This window comes from Sminthopsis crassicaudata, chromosome 4 (genome assembly GCF_048593235.1).
Source record: "Sminthopsis crassicaudata isolate SCR6 chromosome 4, ASM4859323v1, whole genome shotgun sequence".
NCBI classification, from domain to species: Eukaryota; Metazoa; Chordata; class Mammalia; order Dasyuromorphia; family Dasyuridae; genus Sminthopsis; species Sminthopsis crassicaudata.
In genome coordinates this window covers 211,264,629-211,287,493 of record NC_133620.1, presented here as the reverse complement: position 1 = coordinate 211,287,493, position 22,865 = coordinate 211,264,629, and the positions used below count along the sequence as shown (strand labels likewise).

At 33.0% G+C, this 22,865-nt stretch overlaps 1 protein-coding gene across 2 annotated transcripts in view; it reads right to left on the bottom strand.

The window, feature by feature from the left end:
• Positions 1–3,153: 3,153 nt before the first annotated feature.
• The window catches only part of GPR63 (G protein-coupled receptor 63), a 45,005-nt gene continuing 25,293 nt past the window's right edge, over positions 3,154–22,865 (bottom strand). For both annotated transcript variants that reach the window (XM_074310259.1, XM_074310258.1), the window contains exon 2: positions 3,154–6,351. In XM_074310259.1, coding sequence (XP_074166360.1) covers positions 4,946–6,205 — 1,260 coding nt within the window. In that variant the 5' untranslated portion in view covers positions 6,206–6,351 and the 3' untranslated portion in view covers positions 3,154–4,945. The remainder of the gene's footprint in view (positions 6,352–22,865) is intronic.

Genomic DNA, 22,865 nt, shown 5'->3' with positions numbered 1-22,865 from the left:
TTGGGGGCAATTTTTATATACTTCTTCACAGTGAGTGTTTATCTCATTCTGAATCATTTTAAGAACTGCTAATACCAAAATGATCACTGTTAACATACAGTCAGTTCTTAGAATCACATTTGAATAAATTAAAACCCAAAGGAAACAAGTTTTACAATTAAACTCATAATTTAAAAAAAAAAGCAAAACTAAAGAAAAATTATTCAAGCAAAATGTGTCTATACCCAAGAATTTAATATTCAAAGGGTACTTAAGAGTCACTAAGTCCAACTCATACTCAAAAAGGGTATAACAATATATTATAATATTAATCTGGCCTCTACTTGAAGATTTTCAACAAGAGGGAACTCATTCTTTCCCAACACACTATCTACCACGACAAGGATGACTGTCTTCTTATTGTAAAAAAATTCTCACTCTTAAAAATAAAAAGTTAAATATTTATTTTTTAGGTTGGGAGTCATCTTCACAATTAAAATAAGAATATTCACAGAACAACCATATTATAAGATTCAAATTTTAAAACCAATAATAATTCAAGCTTTTCCACAAAAGTGAGTTTTAGCTGTAAAGGAAATCTCACTTCATCACCAAGACCTGGCTCTAATAGAGATGGACATCTAGGAAATGTCACTATTTTATCTGCAGTAAGAAACGTGTGCTTTGAAGGTATGCTTTATTGTTACAAAATGGGAGTTTCCAGAGAAGTTAAAAGTGCAGAATTATGATTGTAAAATTCTCATGAAAACATGTTTTAATCCAGAACTTCTTCACATGTAGACTCAAAATCACAGTAGTATGAAAATGTCAGGCAAGGAGGAAGATAAGTTGATAAGTACAATTCTCTTAGATATATACATAAACATTTCCATGTAAATTATAAACAGCCAAAACAAAAATCAATTATTATTATCATTAACATTACTAGCTTTTTACAAAAGACCATCATTGGCAAAAGATTTACATAGATTAAAAGTTATGACTGAAGTTCACTTTAACTCATGCTTTGTTTGAATATAATTAGATTAAGAGTAATAAAAGTTGAGTTCATCTTGACCTGTTTTCATATACTTCCCATGACATCACATGGAGTGAGCTAATATTTAATGATTTTCTTCTAGGAAGGAAAAAAAAATATATAGAAATTATCCTCAATTAAACTTTAAAATGATGATTTTTAAATTTCAAATCACTCACTGTTTCTCCAATAATTAATTTAGAGGAAAATAGGTTTATAGATAAGGGTAACCTCATATATAGCCAAGGGCTTCAAATGTCAACAGATAAAGCATAATAAGTTTGTAGATGTTATTCACCATGTATATTAAAAGGTAACATGAGTCTCAATCAATAAGAGAGAGAGAGAGAGAGAGAGAGAGAGAGAGAGCGCTCTATGGTTGTGATTTTCTAGAACATTGAGGGTAGAAAAGGATATCACTTAATTCACCAAAGAAACAGTTCCGTTTAGTTTGTGACATGGACTTCTTTTCTTCTAGAGCCTTTTAAAAATCAGTTTTAAATTCTGTGAATGGTAGTAAATAGTAGTAGTATATTCAGTTGTGTGCATCAAAAAATAAAAGTGGTAAATAGTCAACAAATAAAAATTTTGCATCTGAAGGTACAAACCCTAGTTAAACAAACCAGAAAATGTTAAATCTCTTTACAGGTACTTCAGTGGAAAGAACATTGAACAAAAGCTGAGATCAAATTCTGGAAATGCTTATTTTATTCCATAAATTAAAAATTAAATTTAATAATATAAAAAATTCTAGCTGTCACTATAATCTCCTCTTCTATAAAATGAGGGAGATGGAATATTTGACCTCTGAGATCTCTTTCCATCTCTAGGTACAAGATCTTATGATTTTTAAACATATCCTAGAAATTCAAATACAGGATCAAGTGATTTTCCAGGGTTATTAGCTTTGCTACAAGGTATCACTGCTGATCTTTCAGAAATCCTTTTAGCATTGCATGGCATTTCAACATATAATCCTATCAAATGCTACATTGTTCATAAGTAGTACAATAGTACCTAAAAAGCTCTTCTTTAAAAGTAAAAGATAAAATTACAAGTACCTGACAAATTTTAAAACAAAAATGCACATACAGTAAAAACAATCATGTAGGAGAATGCAGGTTATACTGATCGTAAGCCTTAGAGGACTTATTATTCTTTCTTTTATTATACTACTTTAATACCTGTTTTTAAAATCCAGTTAGTGAAAAACTGGTTAAAGGTGAACAACACATTTCAACCCATGGCTAGTATAAACTACAGTGTTTATATTTTACGTGAGCAAATTTATTTACTAAATTAATTTGGCCACAGAGTAGTTTTGGAATTGAAATATATTAATAAAACTCATAAGTGCTGGACTGGAAATGAAGGTACCAATCAACTTCAGAATAAAAAGATGGTTAAAGAAATTCCAAAAAAAAAAAAAAAAAAAGTTACACAAGTACTACTGACACGTATTTCATTATTTCATATTTTAGAAGGAAATATTGACTAACATTAAAAAAAAGGTTTTTGTTTTGTTTTGTTTTGTTTTGTGAGACTCCTAATGACATTATAACGGCTCTGTGGAACAGTGTAATAAATATTATGCTATTCTTGGTGAATACTGTCAAACTTCTAATGCTAACAATTAATAATTTTACTTGTGAATAAGAAGGTAGGAATTAATGACCAAAATATTTTTTTTTAAATTAAAGATGTAGATGACTATCAGATGAAAATGGCCATGTGGATCTACACAAAGGTATAAAAAAGATTTCAACACAATAGCAAATGAATACCTTAAAACCAGATTTGCTCTTTTATTGCCCTTGTCTCATCCCATCTGGATATTGTATACACATGTATACACAATTACCAGCAAGAATCAATAAGAATCTGTAATCCCTAAAACCAGAGAGATTGAGGCAGAGGATCCCTTGAGCTCAGGAGTTCTGAGTTAGGTTATGACAATAAAATTTATCATGTTAAGCCCCAACAGCAGAAGTTTTACCAAGTTATCTAAAGAGAAGTAAATCAGTATAGATCAGAAATGGAGTAGGTCAAAATTCCCACATGCTGATCATAGTGGGATTGAGCCCATGAATAGTTCCTAGTCAAGATGAAGACACAATTTTTTTCAAAGAATCAATAAGCAAGTTTGAGGGGAAAGAGAGGGAAGGGAATGTAGATTCATCACTACTATTGGGGGAAAAAAACAAACCAAAAAACTATAGTACTATTCTCCTTCAGTGGCTATGATGCTGGTTTTTTTTTAATCCATCCTTTTAATCCCCCTTACTAGGGGGAGATTTTTCAATTTAGAGAATGCCTATGTCCCTAAATCTTGGCTTTGCTAGAAGCTGGCATTCATATAGTTGATTCACTACCCCAACCCACATGTGTGCTCAGAACTGGAACTTATAGTCATAAACCAACAGGATCTTTGAACATGAGGGCGTGTACCCAAAGCTTTGGAAATGTTGCCCAACTGCTGATTTTTTCAGTCAATAAATCATCTCATGGCCTTGACATTTCACTTAAGTTTTATATGTAGGTTTATTTCTAATTTTCAGTGCATGACCAATTCTACTATTCTACATTCCATCCCTATGTAAAAGTTCTGGTCTATAAAAAAGTCAAGAAAACTCTGAACTTTTAAAAATTCCTTCTTGGTTGCTAAATGCAACATACCCTGTATCCGAATAGAATGAGCAATTTAGTAGACTAATTCTTTAATCAGTAAAATTAATTCTTATGACGTAAACAACTTTCTCCTCCTCTATTACTACTTCCTATTTTATTATAAACAGTATGGTGGCTAGAGATCTGGCTTTGGAGCCAGAAGACTTGAGTCGAGATCCTGAATTCTGACATATACTGGTGGGTAAGCCTTGGCAAATCACTTAACCTCTCAGCAAGTCTAAATTCTCTAAGATTATATGTGGAAGAAAAGACATCAACTTGCATTGGGAGAAAAAAATTTCCTCATCTAAAATTTCTAATAAGTCACAGACCCAGTCCCTATCTCTATGCCTATTTGATGTAAGATAAGAACCTTTGATTCTGAAGCCTCAGTTCTGCTTTTTGGACCCCTACTATAACAAAAATACTGCTGTTTAATAACCTTTAATAGTTTCAGCCAATAAAACTGGGAATGCAGAGGAAAGATTAAAGAAATTATATGCTTAGAATGAAGAATATTTTTTCTAAGATACTAGATTAAACTAAATGAGCCCTATGTAAAAATAACTCTGAAAAAATGTGTGGCTCAAAACATCAATTCATAACTGTTTCATAAAGTGCACCAAAGTAAATATTAATGACTTTCCAAATGTCACAATCCCTAGAATTTTATTATTACCATTAATAACAACTTAGTTATTATTTTTAATAATAATAATTAGTTGTCATTTTTCCACTGAGGTTTTTGGCTCCAATGCAATAACAAAAAAAAGCAGCAGTATCTTCCTAGTGAGAAAAACAAACAAACAAAAAAAAAAAAAACATGCAAAACTCAACTCCTTAGCAGCATACCACAATACAATACACCTAAAATTCAATGCAAAGTAGAGGCTCAGAGCACTGAGCACAAATCCAATCCATGTGGGAAGAGGACCCACAACTTCTTCCCCCAAAGTGTGTTTCCCTTGAATCCTAGAGGTAACACCGGTCATTGCTTCACTATTACACATCTCTAGTAGCAAACAATACAACCAATAAATAATTTCTCTCAACTTGTACATATACACCCATACACACCCATCCATGTATCTACTCCAATATACTCACATATACCTATGTATGAATGAATATATACATATATATGCATATGTGTATATGTATATACGTGTGTATATAAGATAAGGAAACCACATTTTAAAAAATCAGTCAGAAGGTGGAAAAAAACTACCACCCATATGTAAACATGCAATTGTTTTTGTTTCACACTACTGTTCGGTGCTCTGCACACACATAAACAGCACTGGGGCGAATGCGCCGTTTTGTATGGCCCGGGAGCTGTGGCAAAAACTTGAAGGACTTGGGCATTAAGTCTAGGCAGGCGTCATGAAATTTCTTGATTCTCCAGTAGTAAATCAGTGGGTTTAAAGCAGATTTGAGGTAGCAGAGCCAGAGTAGCCAGGTGCTGATCTCAAAGAAGTTGTGCTTGTAGTAGAAGTGGCTGTTAAAGGTAGCCACGAGGCTATAGGTAGTGAATGGGGCCCAGCAGATGATGAAAACGACAAAAAGAATCAAGATGGTGGTGAAGGCACGTGTCTTAAAGCTCATGTCGATGCTCATCTGGAAGGGTCTTTGTAGACTCATGAGACCCAGCTTGCTTGCTTGACTGAGGCATATGCCCTCAGGATAGCTATGAATTCGTACTGCATTGTGCCGAACAGTATTGAGGATGCCCATAAAAGAATACAGCATCATCAGGAAAGGAATAAAGAAAGAAATGAGAACAATCAATATGACATAGGCTTGGTACCCAGGGTCAGTGGTGTAGCCAAACACACACTGAGGAGCTCTGGAAGGTATCTGCAGCTCGGGGTTGCCCACGGCTAAAGGGAACGCCACACAAAAGGCAGTGGCCCAAGAAATAGCAATAAGCATCTTGGCGCGATATGGGTTCAGCTTATCCTGCCTCTGAACTATAATCAGGAATCTGTCTATGCTGATTATAAGAAGGATAGCAACTCCCTCAATAACAAAGAGCCAGAAGAACATAGCTGACACCCTGCAGAAGACTTTCCCAAAAATCCAGTGAGTTGTGAGAATAGTCACCAAAGCAAAGGGCATATTCAGCACTGCTAGCAACATGTCCGCAAATGCCAAGCTGGCAAGAAGGATGTTAATTGCAGAACGCATGGCAGCCTTCTGGTACACCATAAGGCAAACAACAAAGTTTCCAAGAAAAGAAACCAGCAAAATAAATATCATTATAGCAGAAAGAATGATCTGCAGAGGCAAGCTCAGGCTCTTAAAAGTTTCTGACGTTGAAGATGCTGATGTACTGTTCACTGTCAGAGAATTGATTTCAGTTGTGGTCATGGTATCAGAACCATGTCTCAGGGGTGAATCTATGCCACCAGGAAGGGCAGTCTGAGGTGTGGTAAAATTAATATAGGCATTTTCATAGATAACAAAAGTTGTGTTTGCTGTCCCTGGATGGGCAGCTGTCAGCATTGCCGAGAAGACCATGATTTGATTCAGAAGGTTGGAATGTTCAACCCAAGACACAGGGATGCTTGAAACATTTCACCACAGATCAGCAGGATCCATTTGGTCAGGTTGGAAATACACACCTGGAAACAGAGGCATTCCATCTTCCATAGCAGCTTGTCTAACTGAAAATAAAACACAAAGGTTCAGAATTAAATCTGAAATAAACAAAAACATTTTTTCCTTTAAATTGTTAACCTAAATTTTTTTACTTTCTTTTGAAACTTTGACTTGATTTTTTCAATGTGGTCATTACCTCAGCAATGAAGATTACCACTTTCCCCTCGCATCCATTTTATTCTTAACTATTAAAAAAAAACTATCAAAAAATTAACTATCAAAAAGTATTAAAAACTTAGTCATTTCTTTAACTTTATCAACAATGACATTATTAACCTTATTTCTATATAAAAATTATGATGGAAAAGTTCTGATCATTTTGAATATTTTAAAGAAATAGGAAAAATTTTAAACAAACATAAACCTCATAATCCAATTTTGAAGATTATTTTTTACTTTATGATATATCATGGTACACAGTGATATAGCATCAGGCTTGGAGTCAGGAAGCTCTGCATTCAAATCTAGCCTCAGATATTTATGAGCTATGTGACCTGAACAAGATACTTAGCTTCTGTTTGCCTCAGTTTCCTCATCTGTAAAATGAGGATAATAAAATTTATCTTTCATAGTTGTTGGGAGGGTCAGATTTGGTAATAACTACAAAATAATTAGCACAATGCCTGACATATAATGAACATTATACAAATATTAGCTATTATTGTTATATTATTATTATTTAATCCATAAATATTAAGATTCTTGATTTTACTATTTTGCTCTTTTGAGAGCCCTATCTGATAATTTCCCATCCCTAATCACCTATCATTCTTAACTTATTCATACCTTAATTTATTTGTCTTGAGTCTTTTCTTTAGTAACTCATTTTTAGCTGAGATCAAGAATGAAATACTGTTTGGTTATCTAAATTTTGAAGAAGGGTATGGCAAGTTTGATGGGAGGGTAAAAAAACAAACAAACAAAAAACCACAAATATTTAACAACCAGACTTATGGCTGGCTCTTTGAATAAGAAGAGACTTTATTCATTTTTTATTCCTATTTCCAGAAAGGTTTGGGATCAAATCCCCCCTCTAACATATATTGACCTAGCAATCCGGACAAGTCACTTGATTTTCTCAGTCCTCCAAGCAGCTCTCTGAAACTTGATGAAGTTGCAAGGAAGGTACTGCATTGGTAGAAGATGTTTCTTTTCATGAAGTTCATTAACCTCAATTAAATTTAGCCTTTTCTTCAAGTGTTTAAAAATGTTATTCTGGGGGTCTATGCTACATCCATACATACAAAGATTAAACCCCTTCCCTATACCAAATCACAAGTTCAATACCTGCCAGTGTAATTGTAAAATATAAAATTAACTTATAGCTTGTTTCCTAGACTTCCTTAGACAGACTGACAAAATGCTAACATCATGCTGTCATAACTAATATCAATTACTGTCATAATCCAGATATCTGCACTACCAATAAGTGCCACATGAAACAATACTCAGTTCTAAAACTAACTGGCTAATATACTTTTTATTAAATTATGATACTTTTACTCATAATGCCAGTGGGGCAAGACATCCCTCATTGGTCCATTTTTAAACATTTTCTTCCTACAATATATTATATCTGAATCCTACATTATATATGTACATATGTATATGTATGTGTGTATGTGTATGAATTCTATGTTATATCTGAAGGTTATAATCACTAAGCAAATAACTTCTATTATAAACTGCTCTTGAAAATTCAAAGATTGAGAAATAAAAGAAGAACTCAAAAAAAATTAGTTGTCTCAAATGGCTTACAAACACTTTAGAATCATAGATATATCAAGACCTGGCAAAAAGCGAAAGAATATATTCTTACAAATGGGGAATCTCACTTTTCTTCTGATTTTTGTAAGGAAACACAAAATTCATTTGAATTTCCCTGTTTTGTGTAAATTAAATACAACAGAATGTCTTGTGATATCTTTTCGGTCTTCTATTTTTTTAAACCTAAAATGCAAGATGTTCATTTCCTCTGCTGCAAAACAAGGTAAAAATTAGAGCATCCCCAAGATCCTTTCTGGATTGGTTGCACATTTATTAATGTAAGATCCTATCCCTCAATTATAGGTATTTGTAAATTAAAAGACAGGTAGGAAGCTAAGTGGATAGAATGCTAGATCTGCATTCAGGAAGACTTAATTCAGCCTCAAAACCTTACTAATTATGTGGGGCTAGGCAAGTCATTTAATATATTTGCCTCAGTTTTCTCATCTGCAAAAGTGGCAAAATAATAATACCTATTCCCAGGATTGTTTTGAAGATAGAATGAGTTGTCTAGATATGCTTTGCAAACATTATAAGCACTGTAGAAATGCTATTATTGTTATTATTTCTTTAGTTCCAACATTCTGGTTCTATGTGAAGGTTAATCTTGCATATCCTTAAGTAAAAATGTCATAAAATCACTATAAAGGTAATAAAACTATTCTGCTAACAAGTAATCTTCATAATTTGGAAATATATCTGTAAATGTGCTTTTTCAGAATGCATCAGAGAATGTCATCATTATATTTTTGGGGTATCCAGTTCCATGAATTCATTTACTCAGAATAGTCCTGGTGTGAAGAATGTCATCATTAATCATTAATATATCACTATTATCTAGTGATATAGAGAGGGCTTCAACTCGGTTCTTTCTGACTCTGTGGCTATTCTTTTGTTTACTATTTCCTCTCAATATTAAGTGGCTTTTCCATAGGACTTTAGAGTTTTGTAAAACACTTAAGATATATGAACTCATTTGAGCCTTACAATAATGAGATATGTACTGTGGACATTATTATAACCATATAAGGATGCAGCACAGAGTAATGATTAATTAACGGGTCTTAGGTCACCCAATGAATAAATATATCAGAAGAATCATTTGAAGCCAGGTCTTTCCAACTACAAGTTGGGAAGTGTTTTAGTGCTTTATGTGCTGTGTTACACTGCCTGGCAAGCATATCTCAATAAATACTTTCTGACATTTGTTCACTCAAAATTAATTTTCTCTGCATTTGCCCTCTATCATTCCAGATCAATTTTTCCCTTATAGAACATCAGGGTAAGGGTAACTGGAGGTCTTAGTAAGGACCAGCTCAATTTCTAACTTGAAGCTAATCTAACAATCACTTGTTAAGCACCTGTTATGAGCAAGGCATAGGGCTAGGCTGTAGGGATATATAGACAAAAGGGAAATAATAGTCTCTACCTTCAAGGAACTTACTTACCTTCTGCTGTGAGTTACAATATGCAAACAGACAAAAATATGTAAGAAAATTTAAGAAGGGAGAGATGACTAACAACTCAAATGGGCAGAAAAGGTTTCCCCATAAGAAGTAGAGGCTAGGAAAAAGGGACATGAAAAATGTCTAGCAGCTCTTTTGATGGTAGCAAAGAACTGGAAAAGGAATGGATACCCATCAATTGGGGAATGGCTAAACAAGTTCATGGTACATGAAGGTAATGGAATATTATTGTTCTTTTAAAAATGATGAACAAGCTGATTATAGAAAGGCCTGGAAAGATTTACATGAACTGATGGTGAGCAAAACAAGCAGAAAAAGGAATACATCGTACACAATAGCATCAAGAAGGTGCAATGATTAACTGTGAAAGGCTTGGTTCTTCTCAGTGATTCAGTGATTCAAAGCACTCCTGATAAATTTTGGACAGAAAATGCCATCAGCATCCAGAAAAAGAACTAAAGAGACTAAATGTAAATCAACACATGCCATGTTCACTTCTTTATCTGTTTTTTTTTTTCCTCCCATAGTTTTTCCCTTTTGCTCTCTCTCTCCCAACATGGTTCATAAAGCAATGTGTATTAAAAATAAATAAGCTTACCACAATAAAAAAAGGTCAATTTGGCTAGAATGTAGAATGAATGAAAAGGTATAAAATAAACCTAAAAAAGTAGCATGGAACCAAAATATGAATGAATTTAAATGCCAAACTTAAGTATATGTACTGAGGGTACATATCATGATCAGACTAGTTCATTAGGAAAATTATTCTAGTAGCTATGTGTAAGATGGTAAAGGAGTAAAAGATGAAAAAAAAGGAATCCAATTGGGGAAAGTTACAATAGTTTAGGCTAAAAGTATTCCATAAAGCCTTCTCCAACAATTTTAGCCCACCTTTTGCAAAAATGCAGGTCGTGATACCTTAAATTAAAATTATAATAAAATGTTTGTGCTGATGGCCTTTAATGCCTACTTCTTTCAATAACATTTTTTTTTTCATTAAAGGATAGTGGGGGAGGATCATGAGTATTCTTTTCTTGGTTCTTCTCTCCAATTCCTAGCTAACAAGGACAAAGGAGAGTCTCACATTACTGTCTTTCTTCCTTCTATTCTTAGAAAGCTCATCCTTGGTATATAACATGCAACAGTTTTAGTCAGGCAGAAATATCAATAAGCATCCTAGTGGCACCCTTCTGATCCAGCCCCCTTGTCTACTTTTACATATTTTTTTAGTGAAGTGAGATGTGAAAGAAAAAAAAAAAAAAAAACATAGGTTATAAGAAAAAGGAAATCATAAATGGAGACATACCAGAGTACAAGCAAATGGGAGTAGGACATTTAAATATTATAAATGTACTAGGACTAATGGACATTTAAATGAAGAGACTAGGACTGATAAAAGGAAACAAAGCTCGGGTTCATGTGACCCCCCCACTCTGGAACAATTTGCATAGTATAGTAGAAAAAATAGTAGCTATCATTTGTATATCATTGAAAGATCTGCAAGTCACTTTTTAGATGTAACATCATTTGACTGCTCTCTTTGGAGATGAATATTACAGATATTATTACTTCCATTTTGCAGATATACACAATGAAGCTTATATAAGTGAAATAACCTGCCCAAATTAAGCTATTTAATAAGTATTATAAGTCTAGGTCTTAAAATTAAATTACTGCTAACTCTCAAGTCAGTGTTCTTCAATTATGCCATGTGGTCTAACCAGCGATCCTCCAATCAGTCACTAAGGTATCTTTTTTAAGGTACATGCCTAAATATGTTACTCCCCTACTTGATAAGCTCCAATGGCTCCCAGTTACTTCTAAGATGAAATTCAAAGTCCTCTACATGATATTTAAAGTTTTATAACCTTTTCTCTTTCTAACTTCTCAGGCTTATTATACAATCCTCCCCTCTACACTCTATAATCCAGCAATGTGGTACAGTAGAGAGATAGCTAGGTCTGGGTCAGAAAAATCAAAGTTCAAATCTGACTTCATACATTTACTAGTTCTGTGACCCTGGGCAAGTGATTTAACCTCTGTCATAGTTTCTGCCAATGTGAAATGGGGATAATAAGAGTACCTCCCTCCCAGGTAAGGCTGAAATGATATAATATTTATGAAATGCTTAGCTCAGTCCCTGGCACATAGTAAATGTTTAATAAATGATTTTTTCCTTCCCTTCCTCCAGCTATATATATAATTTTATCTTTTTAAAGTGACATTTCTTTTTAATAGTACATTAGGGAAAGAGGTATGTAGAAACCAAATCATTGTCTTCTTTTTGATAACAGATTGCTATGTCAATTTAGCAAATATGTTTCATTTTGTATCTATGTGTTACCCTCTTTCCATGCTTAAATTCTCTGAGTATAAACAAGCTTAGTTGAGATTTGCTATTTGTTTTGTTTATAGTATTATAGTATTATAGTATTATTATGGAATTATATATTAAGGATACAGGGGAGACCGTTGAATTTACCACAACTGCTACACCCACTATAAAAAAAAGGAAAATGGGGCCCAGATGGCTTACTTACATTACCCAAGTTGATAAATTTCTGAGAAAGGATTTAAATCTAGGGCTTCCTCACTTTAAATTAATCATTCTGTCTATTATGCTATGATGCTTCTTCTTTCATCATTTCTTGTTATATTTTTCAAATGAACTTGTATTCTGAACCAATATTGTCTTTGGCAAGAGGATTTTTAAAATGTTAGATTAAGCTATTTCTGGGCTTCTTTTACCACCTAATTGTAAGAAGAGTCTATCCTTGGTAAGTTTAAATCCTAAAAGCACTCTATGTACTGTTAAGTCACCATTGGCAAAGAAATTATGGCTATTATAAAATTCACAAATCAAAAAAGAAAAAAAAAGCATGTATGCATATTTTAAAAAGTGTTCTATTTATAGTACTTATCTTTCCTAATATAATCCTAATTCCAATAGACATAATTGCCAAATGAAAAATGTGATTTTATCATAATTGTTTCATTTGGCTGGTAATGTTCAAAAAGACAATAAGATCTTCCACAGTCATGGTTAAAATTAGATTAAGCACGGTTGCTATTAACTTTTACTCATGCTATTTCTTATTTCAAATTCAAAAAAAAAAAGTTAGAGGAATATATAAAATATAGATGTTGCGCATAAAAGATCACTTTGATTTCAGAAAATACAAAGAACAGACCTTCAAGAGAAAGGAACAGAAAGCATGAAGATACATAAGAAGGTAAGTCAGGGCATTATGTGAGTAGGTATAATAAAGGCTTTTAAGATTACACGTGGTTGTTCTTGAGTGCGCTACCGGTTATTAAGCTATAGATTTAAGAGATTGTGGCCAGAGACCTTAGAAGGCCTCAGAGGAGGCCAGCCGGGTAGAGTTCACACTGCAAAGGACAGTGGTCAAAGGTACTCTGCTGGGTCTAGGACAGACTAGTAATTGTAACTGCCAGGAGAGCACGTTACAAATGGTTAGTGGTGAGAATATTTATATTATTTACCCAATTAACTATATTTACCCAATTAACCATTATTCATACATTTTCAGCTGTTTTTTATCCTTAAATCTTCAGACACTTGAAGTTATAAGTAAAATACCAGAGAGGAAATTGTTTTCTAAGCTATGAGCAGTAGAGACAAAATAATCAAACTTCCACCAGAGTCAGTCTATTCATCTACATGCTCTACTCTGTGTAGTTATATCCCAAGGACCCTAAAAATACTACATATCTTGAAGCAGTATAACTCAAAGTATTATATATATGTGAGATAAAATGAGATAGCCACCTACAGCAACTCCTGGGCTATCTTATTTTATCTCATATGTAATACTTGCATATGTAAACGTAAATACTGATGGAATTAAATCCTTTCTTCACGAATTAGAAAGAGATGACAAGAGGTGGGAGAGTTGGGGGTGGTGTTGACAAAAGCTGGTAAGAAACACAAATGTAAGTGAGTGAGGTCAACAAGCATTTACTACATGTTCACTATGTGCCAGATAATATGCTAAGTGCTGGAAATCAAAGAAGGCAGAAAAATTCAAGGAGATCCCATTCTTAATCCCATTCTAAGATGATGAGCAAACAAGTTTGTACAATGATACAGATAAAATATAAACAAAGGAAAAATTAGAAATCACCTTAGAGGGAAACAGTTTTAAGTATTAAGAAGATTTGGATTTTTGTTTGTTTTTGCAGTTGGGATTTTAGCTGAGATGAAGGAAGTCAGGGAAGCCTGGAGATGGAAGAGAGGACAGTTAATAAATAGTCCAGGAATATGAGGAAGCTGGAGAAAAAGCATGGGAAAAACTTTTTTTTTTTTTCAGTTTTATTTAGGCCCAAAGATTTACATTAATCCATGTCCCCCTTTTGCTTTCTCCAAAAATAAAAAGTAGGAAATGGCGTCATATCTAGGAAAATCTGGCAAGAGAGTTCTATGATCTCTGCCAGCTATTCTTTCTATTTTAAAAAGAAAAGATAAAACAAGAAAGGTCCCTGTTTGCAATATAGGCTATCCATTAGATATTTCTTTCAAGTTAATTAGTATCCTTTTAAAAATGCAAATACCTTCTGGGAACCTTTATGCCTATCGACCACTCCCACTTTAGGGTGAACTACTTCAATTAGATTGTCTAACACTAGACACTTGGTGAGAAGGGAGTCAATACTCCTTTTATAAACAATAGACATAGTTAAGGTCCCATAAATGCTTCAGTAAAAGAGAAAACAGAACTTGGAACTTGGACGTAATAGAAAAGAACTCACATAGGAATCAGAAAAGCCACGTTCAAGTCCTTGGCCTGACATTTATTAGCTGTAATCTTTGGCAAGTCTTGACACCCTCTTCAGGAATTAAGTTTCCCATCTGTAAAGTGAAAGGGGCCAATCTGGGTATTTAGGTTAAATAGTTTATGATTCCAAGTATAAATGGGAAAAAGGACTCAAGAGACAAATTTTGCTTGCTTTGTTACTATGCTGTCTCTGGGGAAGTCACGGCTCTTAAGATGCCCCTGAATTCATTCAATCCAATAAGACTATTAAATGCTTACTATATTCAAAATACTGTATCAGTATTGGAAATACATAGACAAAAATATACCCAGATGCTCTTTTATACCCTCTCTACTTAGCTAAGTCCTCCTCATTGTTCAAAGTTCAATTCAAATCCCATCACTTTAATAAAGCTGAAAACTATGGCTGAGGCTGGGAGGTTGCAATGCCTGACATGCCTAATAAATATGGAGCAGGATAGGCATATTCTCAAATAATAATAATGCATTATATAAATCCTGTCAACAACCTATCTAGATTTCAAAAAATTCATTTCTGGCTCCAAAGCCCTATCAACTGAACTAGTACTGACTTTTTTCCAACAACAAGAAGAATTTCAGCAAGCCAACACCTCCCAGGTGTGAGACCACTTCAGCTACACCAAAAGAATGTTGATAAAATGATCTCCTTATCACTCTGAAGACTAAAGTTCCTTGTGTCCATCAAAACTTATGTTAAATTTTTAAAAATAGTCCTCAGGATCTGAATATTTAATTAACTGAACTGAGCAATATTTAAAAACTGAATGGAAGACATCCCCCATGGCTTATGTCATCAGCTAACTAGACAACATGGTACATAAAGAAATGGCTAAGGGATATATGGCAAGCTATACATCAAACTAAGCAAACCTTCCTCAATAATAGTGATGGTCTGGGAGACTGTGGACAACATAAAAAGACTATGTACAAAGTTAATACTCAACAAATATTAGCTGAGAATTATATGAGGAAGAAATAATCACAAGAAGTCTTAATTTGAGCAAAATTTCTGAGTCAGTCCTTCATGCTACCATGCATCAAAAGAAAGGGAAAAAAAAAAAAAAAACCTTGAGAAAATAGTATTATCTATCAGATGTCATCTGACAATTGCTTTAAGCATAGTGGCTGCCAAAGTAGTGCTAGAAAGATATTGCTCCGGGACCTTTCATTTAATTAGCATTTTATTGATGACATAGATGAAAGAAACCAGGATTAACAAATTAAACTCACTTGAGTGAGTAAAATTTGGGGAAAGGTAATATCCATACTATTTTATTCATTTAGCAAATCTTAAGTATCTGCTATGGGTGAAGCATTGAGTATCAACTCAAGTAATGAACAAAGTTTAAATAAGACAGTACTGTCTTCAGGAAGCTTGCTTACAGTCTAAAAAAAAGGAAAGAAACAAATCATACATAACTGGATCCAAAGTCAGAAGACTTACGTTTGTTTTGTAACTAAATAGGTAATTTTAGGTAAATGACTTATCTTCTTTAGGTATCAACTTTTTAATCTTTAAAATGAAATGGCTAGGATTATAACCCCTTCCAGCTCCAAATCTATAATGTAATAAAAAGTTAAATATAATACTTTGTGGAAAATACATTAAATGAAAAGCAAAATATTATATGAAGCCCACTGCTGATCTGACAACTCTAAAAGAGATTCTGTTTATGTGCATGAACATCAGGGAAGGTTTTGTAGAAAAGATGATTAAAACATAAGATTAAAATTTATAAATAACTATGGAAAAATTAAAGAGGTCAGAAATTAACAATGAATGAATCTCAATGAACTAGAAAGTAAGAAAAAATTGAATGCACAAGTTGAAGCTATACAATGGTATTAAATAAGGTAGGAGACCAGTCCACAAAATAATGATCTTAAAATTTTTCTTGTCTTTTAAAAATACAGGATATAGGAAATACAAAATATTTTTTCCAGCATACTTAGTATTCCTATATTCTGGAATTCAATGCTGAAATCTAAAATTTAAGGAAGGACATAGAAAACTTGTGAAGATATACAAAGTGAGAAATTAGAGTAATTAGTAACAGTGTGTGTGTGTGTGTGTGTGTGTGTGTGTGTGTGTGTGTGTGTGTGTGTGTGTATTTATATCATTTTGCAGTTTGTAAACTATCTTTACAACAACCCTTGGTAAGATAGGTATAAGTATTATTCTTATTAGGCCTTTTTACACATGGCAGTTGAGACTAATGATAGGCAGAGTGATGTGATTTGCCCAATGTCAAACAGTTGTCTGTGAGGAAGTAAGTTGTCAAAACCAGATCTCTGGATTCAAAGTTCTGTGTTTGTCCCACTATTGGATATGAAGGAGCCAGTGCTTATTTAAAAAAAAAAAAAAAAAAAAAAAAAAAAGAAATTTAGATGAGGGATGATGAAGGAAGGAACAATGTTTTGGAGAAGGATTAGAGAAGATAGTGAGGGCTCAGCTAAAGTTAACTTTGTAAATTTGGAGCAGCCCAGTCACTTACACAGAGATGGGTAACAAGTTACTTAATCAATCAACCTCAAATGTCTTCTCTATACAACAGCCCTTCTAAAAGATCACAAATAGTGTTTGGAATTATATCCTATCTTCTATGTATCTAAATAAAAAAAAGAACATCAAGAATTAAGGAAAGGATAATATGAACTTAAAAATGCATTTTCCAGATTATTTTCTGTCAATTACATAATAATAATAGCTAACATTTACATAGCACTAATTTGTGCCAGGCATTCCCCACTCTAATCCATTACAGATGCTATTATTATTCCAAATTTACAGATATGGGAACTGAAGCAAATTGGGTTTAAGTGAGTCATCCAAAATTACACAGTTAATCTGAGGTTAAATTTGAACTCAAATCTTCTTGATTCTAGGTCCAATACTCTATCCCCTGGGCCATTTAGCTACCCCAAAATATTTATTATTTATAACAAAACCCCAAGGTTTGTTGCTTAAAAAAAAAAAAAAAAAGATAAACATTTTGAAACATCTGATAAATCACAAGTATAGTATCTTTATTTTTTACCTTGATGCAAAGTTGCTCTTTTCAGTATACATTGTAAAACCTATTATTTCATTTGGAATCTCAAGACCTTATCTTGAATAAAGCAGGAGCTATATCACAAGGCAATTATGAATAAAGTGCTTTGCAAATTTTTGGTAATGAACAACTAAGATATGTACTACTTATCTTCCTTTCTCTGCCTTTGCCTTTTAAAATAATTTTTAGAGGAGCTAGAATTGGAATTCTCAATCTAAAAGTTTTAGCAGACTAAGGCTAATTAATATCAAACAGTAAGTCTTGTGATTGCAATTGGAAAGCTCAATATACAAATATAAACACAGCTCAAGGCTCTCTCCTGAGCTCCAGTTCCCTATCAAGTGCTTTTTGTACATTTCAAACTGGATGTCCCATAGAAATCTGAAACTCCACCTATCCAAACTGGAACTCACTTTCTCCCCAGATACCCTCCTCTACTGAATTAACCTATCTCATTACCATTCTTCTTATATTCCAGTTTTCTAACCTCATTATTTTAGACTACTACCTCTTGTCATACAAATCCAATGAGTTATTCTATATCCATGACACTTCTCTTTTGAATCCTCCTCTCTACTCACTCGGACCACCTTGATTCAGCCCCTCATTTTCCTCTGCTACTATTTTCTCCCTACTCTAATCAATCATCTAATACACAGGATTTTTTTTTTTTTTTTTTTTTTTAAGTAAAGGCCATTCTCCAGTAATCCTATACTACAGATAGGTTGCACAATGAATAGAGCATTGGAAGATCAATTGAGATAATAATTATAAAGTATTTAGCACACATTCTTGGTATATAATAAAGATTATATAAATGCTAGTTATTATCATGTATTATTATTACCATCATCATCATCAGGTATAAACAAATGCATTTTTTACTTTTAAGGTCCAACATAACCTAGCTTTGAAGTTCTTTCAAACTTCATCAGACATTAATTCCTTCCCATATTTTATAGTCTAGCTAAACTAGACCTTTCTGTTCCTCATATATGGCATTCCATTTCCAACTCCATATCATCTCCTAAGGCTACAATGCACTTTTTCTTATCTTTTCCACACAGAATATCTAATTTTATGACAACTTCAATTTGAGGATCACTTTATATATGTCTTTCCTGATCCTTCCAACTGCTAATGCCTTCCCTCACTACTTTTTATTTACTTACCTCATATTCATTTTTATTATGCATATAAGTAACACATATGTTATATGTGTGTCTGTACATGCACACATATATCCTCCAATAAAAGATAAGCTCTATGAAAGTAGTCACTATGTCATTTCTGCCCTTGTATATCAGCATCTAGCACAGGGCCTGGCACATAGTAAATATTTAATAAGGATTTTCTGATTGGCTGAAAGAAGCAAGAGTAATTACAACACAAATCTATTCAAAAATCAAGAAAATGCTTCCTTTGGGACCATTTTGTGACCATGAAGGGAAAAAGGAGCAGCAAGTAGCTTTGATCTCAGGCATTCCCAAGGTATATTTTAGCTCTCTTTAGGGGAGCTATTTCTAGGCTTCTAGGGGGAACTATGACAATGACACAGAGATCTGTTCAAAAGAGCAGAATGTAATGTCATTTCTTTTATTACAGAGTAACTGTACAAGTGGCCATTGCTGCATGCTATAAAAGTCTAAAGATTCCTTGCAATTTCTCCCTTGGCGCTGCTATTAAAAGAAAAGAGTCTCTGAGCCAAGTTCCTTTCTGATATGTCTTTGCTCCTATGGTTCCTAGGATATGTTATATCAGACAAGTCTGAATTAGATTTTTGCATTTATAACTAAAAACCCACAACTTGGTAAGCATCAAAAATAAAACAAAAAGAAGGATCGAAGTAAAACAATTAGCTATTTGTATATGTCTAAATACTTGAAACCATCAAAATTCTAAATTGCAGAGTAGAAATAAAATGCATTTTTGCTTAATTCTCCATTCATAGCAGACTAGCACATTCTTACCACCAATAATGGTAATTATTATTTTATCAAGTGTACCAATCACATACAAATAAAACTAATTCCTTTGGCAACCTGGCTGCAAATGAAATACGGATTCCATTTGAAATCATAATCTTTAGTATCCTAAACCTTAGGAAGGCATCAATGTCATAAATGTTACTAATTACAGTAGTGTACATCTAGGGTTATATATGTCGATATGCTATCAAAATTCAAGCTCAGGGCCCCAGAAATTTCAAATTCAGTTCTATTTCCAGAATACCATGTTGATTTTCCCCATGAAACTCAAGGAACCTTCCAACTTATCTGCCCAGGGTGGTGGCAGATAGAAAGAGTCACTACATTTTCTTGTCCTTAACAAAACTGATGACATATCAGAATAAAGTTAATATAAATGGGTAGTTACCTCTAACAGCAATGTTTTGGTTGCCTTTTATTCTGGTCCTTGTGCAACCAATTAATTCTGTTTTATTTCAGATTCTGGAGACCAACAGTTTGGTGGATCTTCTTAGACAATGTCTGTCCCTGTCCTGTCTAGTTCTAGTGGCTGACCTGTAGTGAACCCAACGTGATTATAAGTTTTATGTACAAAGAATATTACTGAGGAGAATGACTCAATCAGAAACCCAATTATCCCATAGAGTTTTTTGTCATCAGATACTTCTCTTTGCCGAGCTTTTAACTGTGAATGAAATCAATGATTTCACTGATTAGTAACCCGAATTGTAAACAGCGGTGGATTTTTTTTTCCTTTTCACAACATAAATGAAATCTACTCTGTGTCCTTATTAGCATTGCATGTGACTTCAAATTATAGTAGTGGAAAAGGTATCAGCCTTTTTCACTGCTCTCACAATATCTTCATTCCATAAAAATTACAACTGTAGATCTATTAGTATTAGTCAGGTGCAGAAAAAAACTCTCACTATATTGGGAACAGAAAACTTATAAATGTGGTTTGCAAGGAGGGGCAGGGAATAAGTATATTATGTCCCAAGCACTTTGCTAACTACCTTAAAAGAGTTATCTCATTTAATTCTCAAAACAATCCTAGAGGCAGAGATTAAGTAACTTGTCTGTGGTCATAAAGCTATTAAGTATGAAAAGCTGGGTCTCAATTCTAGACCTAGAACTCTATCCTAGAAGTACTTAACAGATAATAGAGAAGTCCTTCCACACAACCAAGTAATAAAATTCAACATTAAAAAAAAAAAAAAAAAAACCTTGATCTGAAGGCAGATGAAAAATATTTAAGATTTGATTTCTTTTTGAAGAGAAAAAAATTTAATTAAAAACATATTGGTCTACATAAAACAAAATCTCTTCATACTTGTTTTCAAGGAGGAACAAGGAGAGTTGTTCAGCATTATTTTTCTTTTATGCTTAATTTTGTGTATGTGTATATATGTACCTTTACACACACGCTCCTCCCTCTAAAAGCATATTTCCATAAATATCTCAACATCTAATAGCTACTTCAGTATTAGTGTTGACAGATGCCTGTTTCAAAGATCCTTTATAATACTTTATAAAGAGTCCTAGACTAGGGAGCTAGTCCCAAAGCCACCATTGATTAGCTTTATTTCCATACTTGGGCAAATCATTTAACCTTTTAGTCTAAATAAATATGTAAAATACTAGCCCTGCCTATCTCCCCGGAGGATCAAATAAAAAAAAAACAAACTGTTAAAAGAGTTTTACAAAACACACATTGCTATGCAAATGTAAACTATTAATTATATATCATCTATGGAAATAATTTACTGATTATTTATTACAGATCAAATTTCTTTTCCAAAATTGTTTATATAAACACTGCTTTGTCATTATAGAATTCACCTAGCAAATGAGAGAGATGAAAAATTTGAATTTATTTAAAAATATATATATAAACTCAGGTTTTCAACAAGTCTAATGTTCAAGACTTGTACTTACACTAGATTTATAAATTTTGATCATACACATTTTTTCATGAATATCTTATATAAAGATCCATCTATATTAATTTCACAATAATCATATTATTCATATCTGAAGACTACAAGAACATTATTCTTCTTCATGGTAGTATAACAGAATGATCCAGAGTCATAGGGCTTGGGTTCAAATCTTTCCTCTGATATATACTATCTTTGTGAATTTATTCTCCATGGGTCTCAATTTCATCTCCAAAATAGGGAAGAAAGTCAGAAATTTGAAGAATTCCAGAAATATTCAAGATTTTCTATAATTAATTCCTTTCCTTTTGCTATACTTATTAAGTCAGACACCAATCTCATCTTAAAACCTACCAAAGGAGAATAGTTTATAATATCCCACTGTTTTCTTATGTCTTAAAATCACAAGTAAAAAAAGGGAAGGAAGGTTTTCCTAACATAAAATAAAATTCATATTATTCAAAGCTTATATGACAACCTCATCCATATAGTTTTTCCTTCACTACATCAAATACTTCTGATTCTATCAGCTTTTCTTGATAGGGCCTCCTTCCCATATTTTAATCATTTTATTTCATCCTTTTCCAATGTCATTTCTTGCTTGGATCATGAGGTCCAAAATATAGAACTTCCAATGACTATGATTTCCACTTATAAAAGACAAAAATGTATTCAATTAAACAAAGACATCTACTTTATAGCAAAGGAAATTTGTTATTGAAAGGAAAGTGGTGATTATTTTAATTATAAGGGCTTAGATAGTTAAAGTTTTATAGTATGCATTCACAATTTCAGATAAAGAACTATATCCAAGATAAGTTTAAGTACTTATCTACTACATGAGACTTAATTAAATATTTTATTTTTGGGAAAAAAAAAAAAGACACAATTTTGCTAGAAATTCTAGACGGAAGAGGGGAGACAAAAAAGCTTCCTGCTATAAAAGGGTATGTCCTAATGATAGCAAAAAAGATGTCTAAAAATAACAACTATAATAACAATAGTATTTGTATAGCATTTTAAGACTTCCCAAATACTCTTCTAAAGATATTTGGTTTGATCCTCAGGTAGTTTCTACTATTATCCTCATTTTGCTGATAAGGAAATTAAAGCTTAAAAAAAGTTAAATGCTTTGTTTAGGGTCACACAGATAGCAAATGGGTGTGGCTGGATTTGAAATGAAGCTATTCTTCCATTGTCCAGTCCCTACAGAATGTACTATAGGACATTATCTCAAAAAACAGTTAATTAAATTAAAATCAACTAAAATTGCTCTTCGTCCACAGGAAGACAAGAGACCCAGATTCATTTTGTTTGAATTTCAACATTATAGCTTATATTTCATTTTTATAAATTTCCATTCGTTTGTCCAATATTAGATAATTTTAAAAAATAATTATTAGAGCATATGTTGATGAATGGCAGTTAATCCCTCTTTGTTAGATTACTTTTCATGATATTCTTCTCTTTGCATTTCTTCTCTTTCTCCTTCTTTACATATAATTTTAT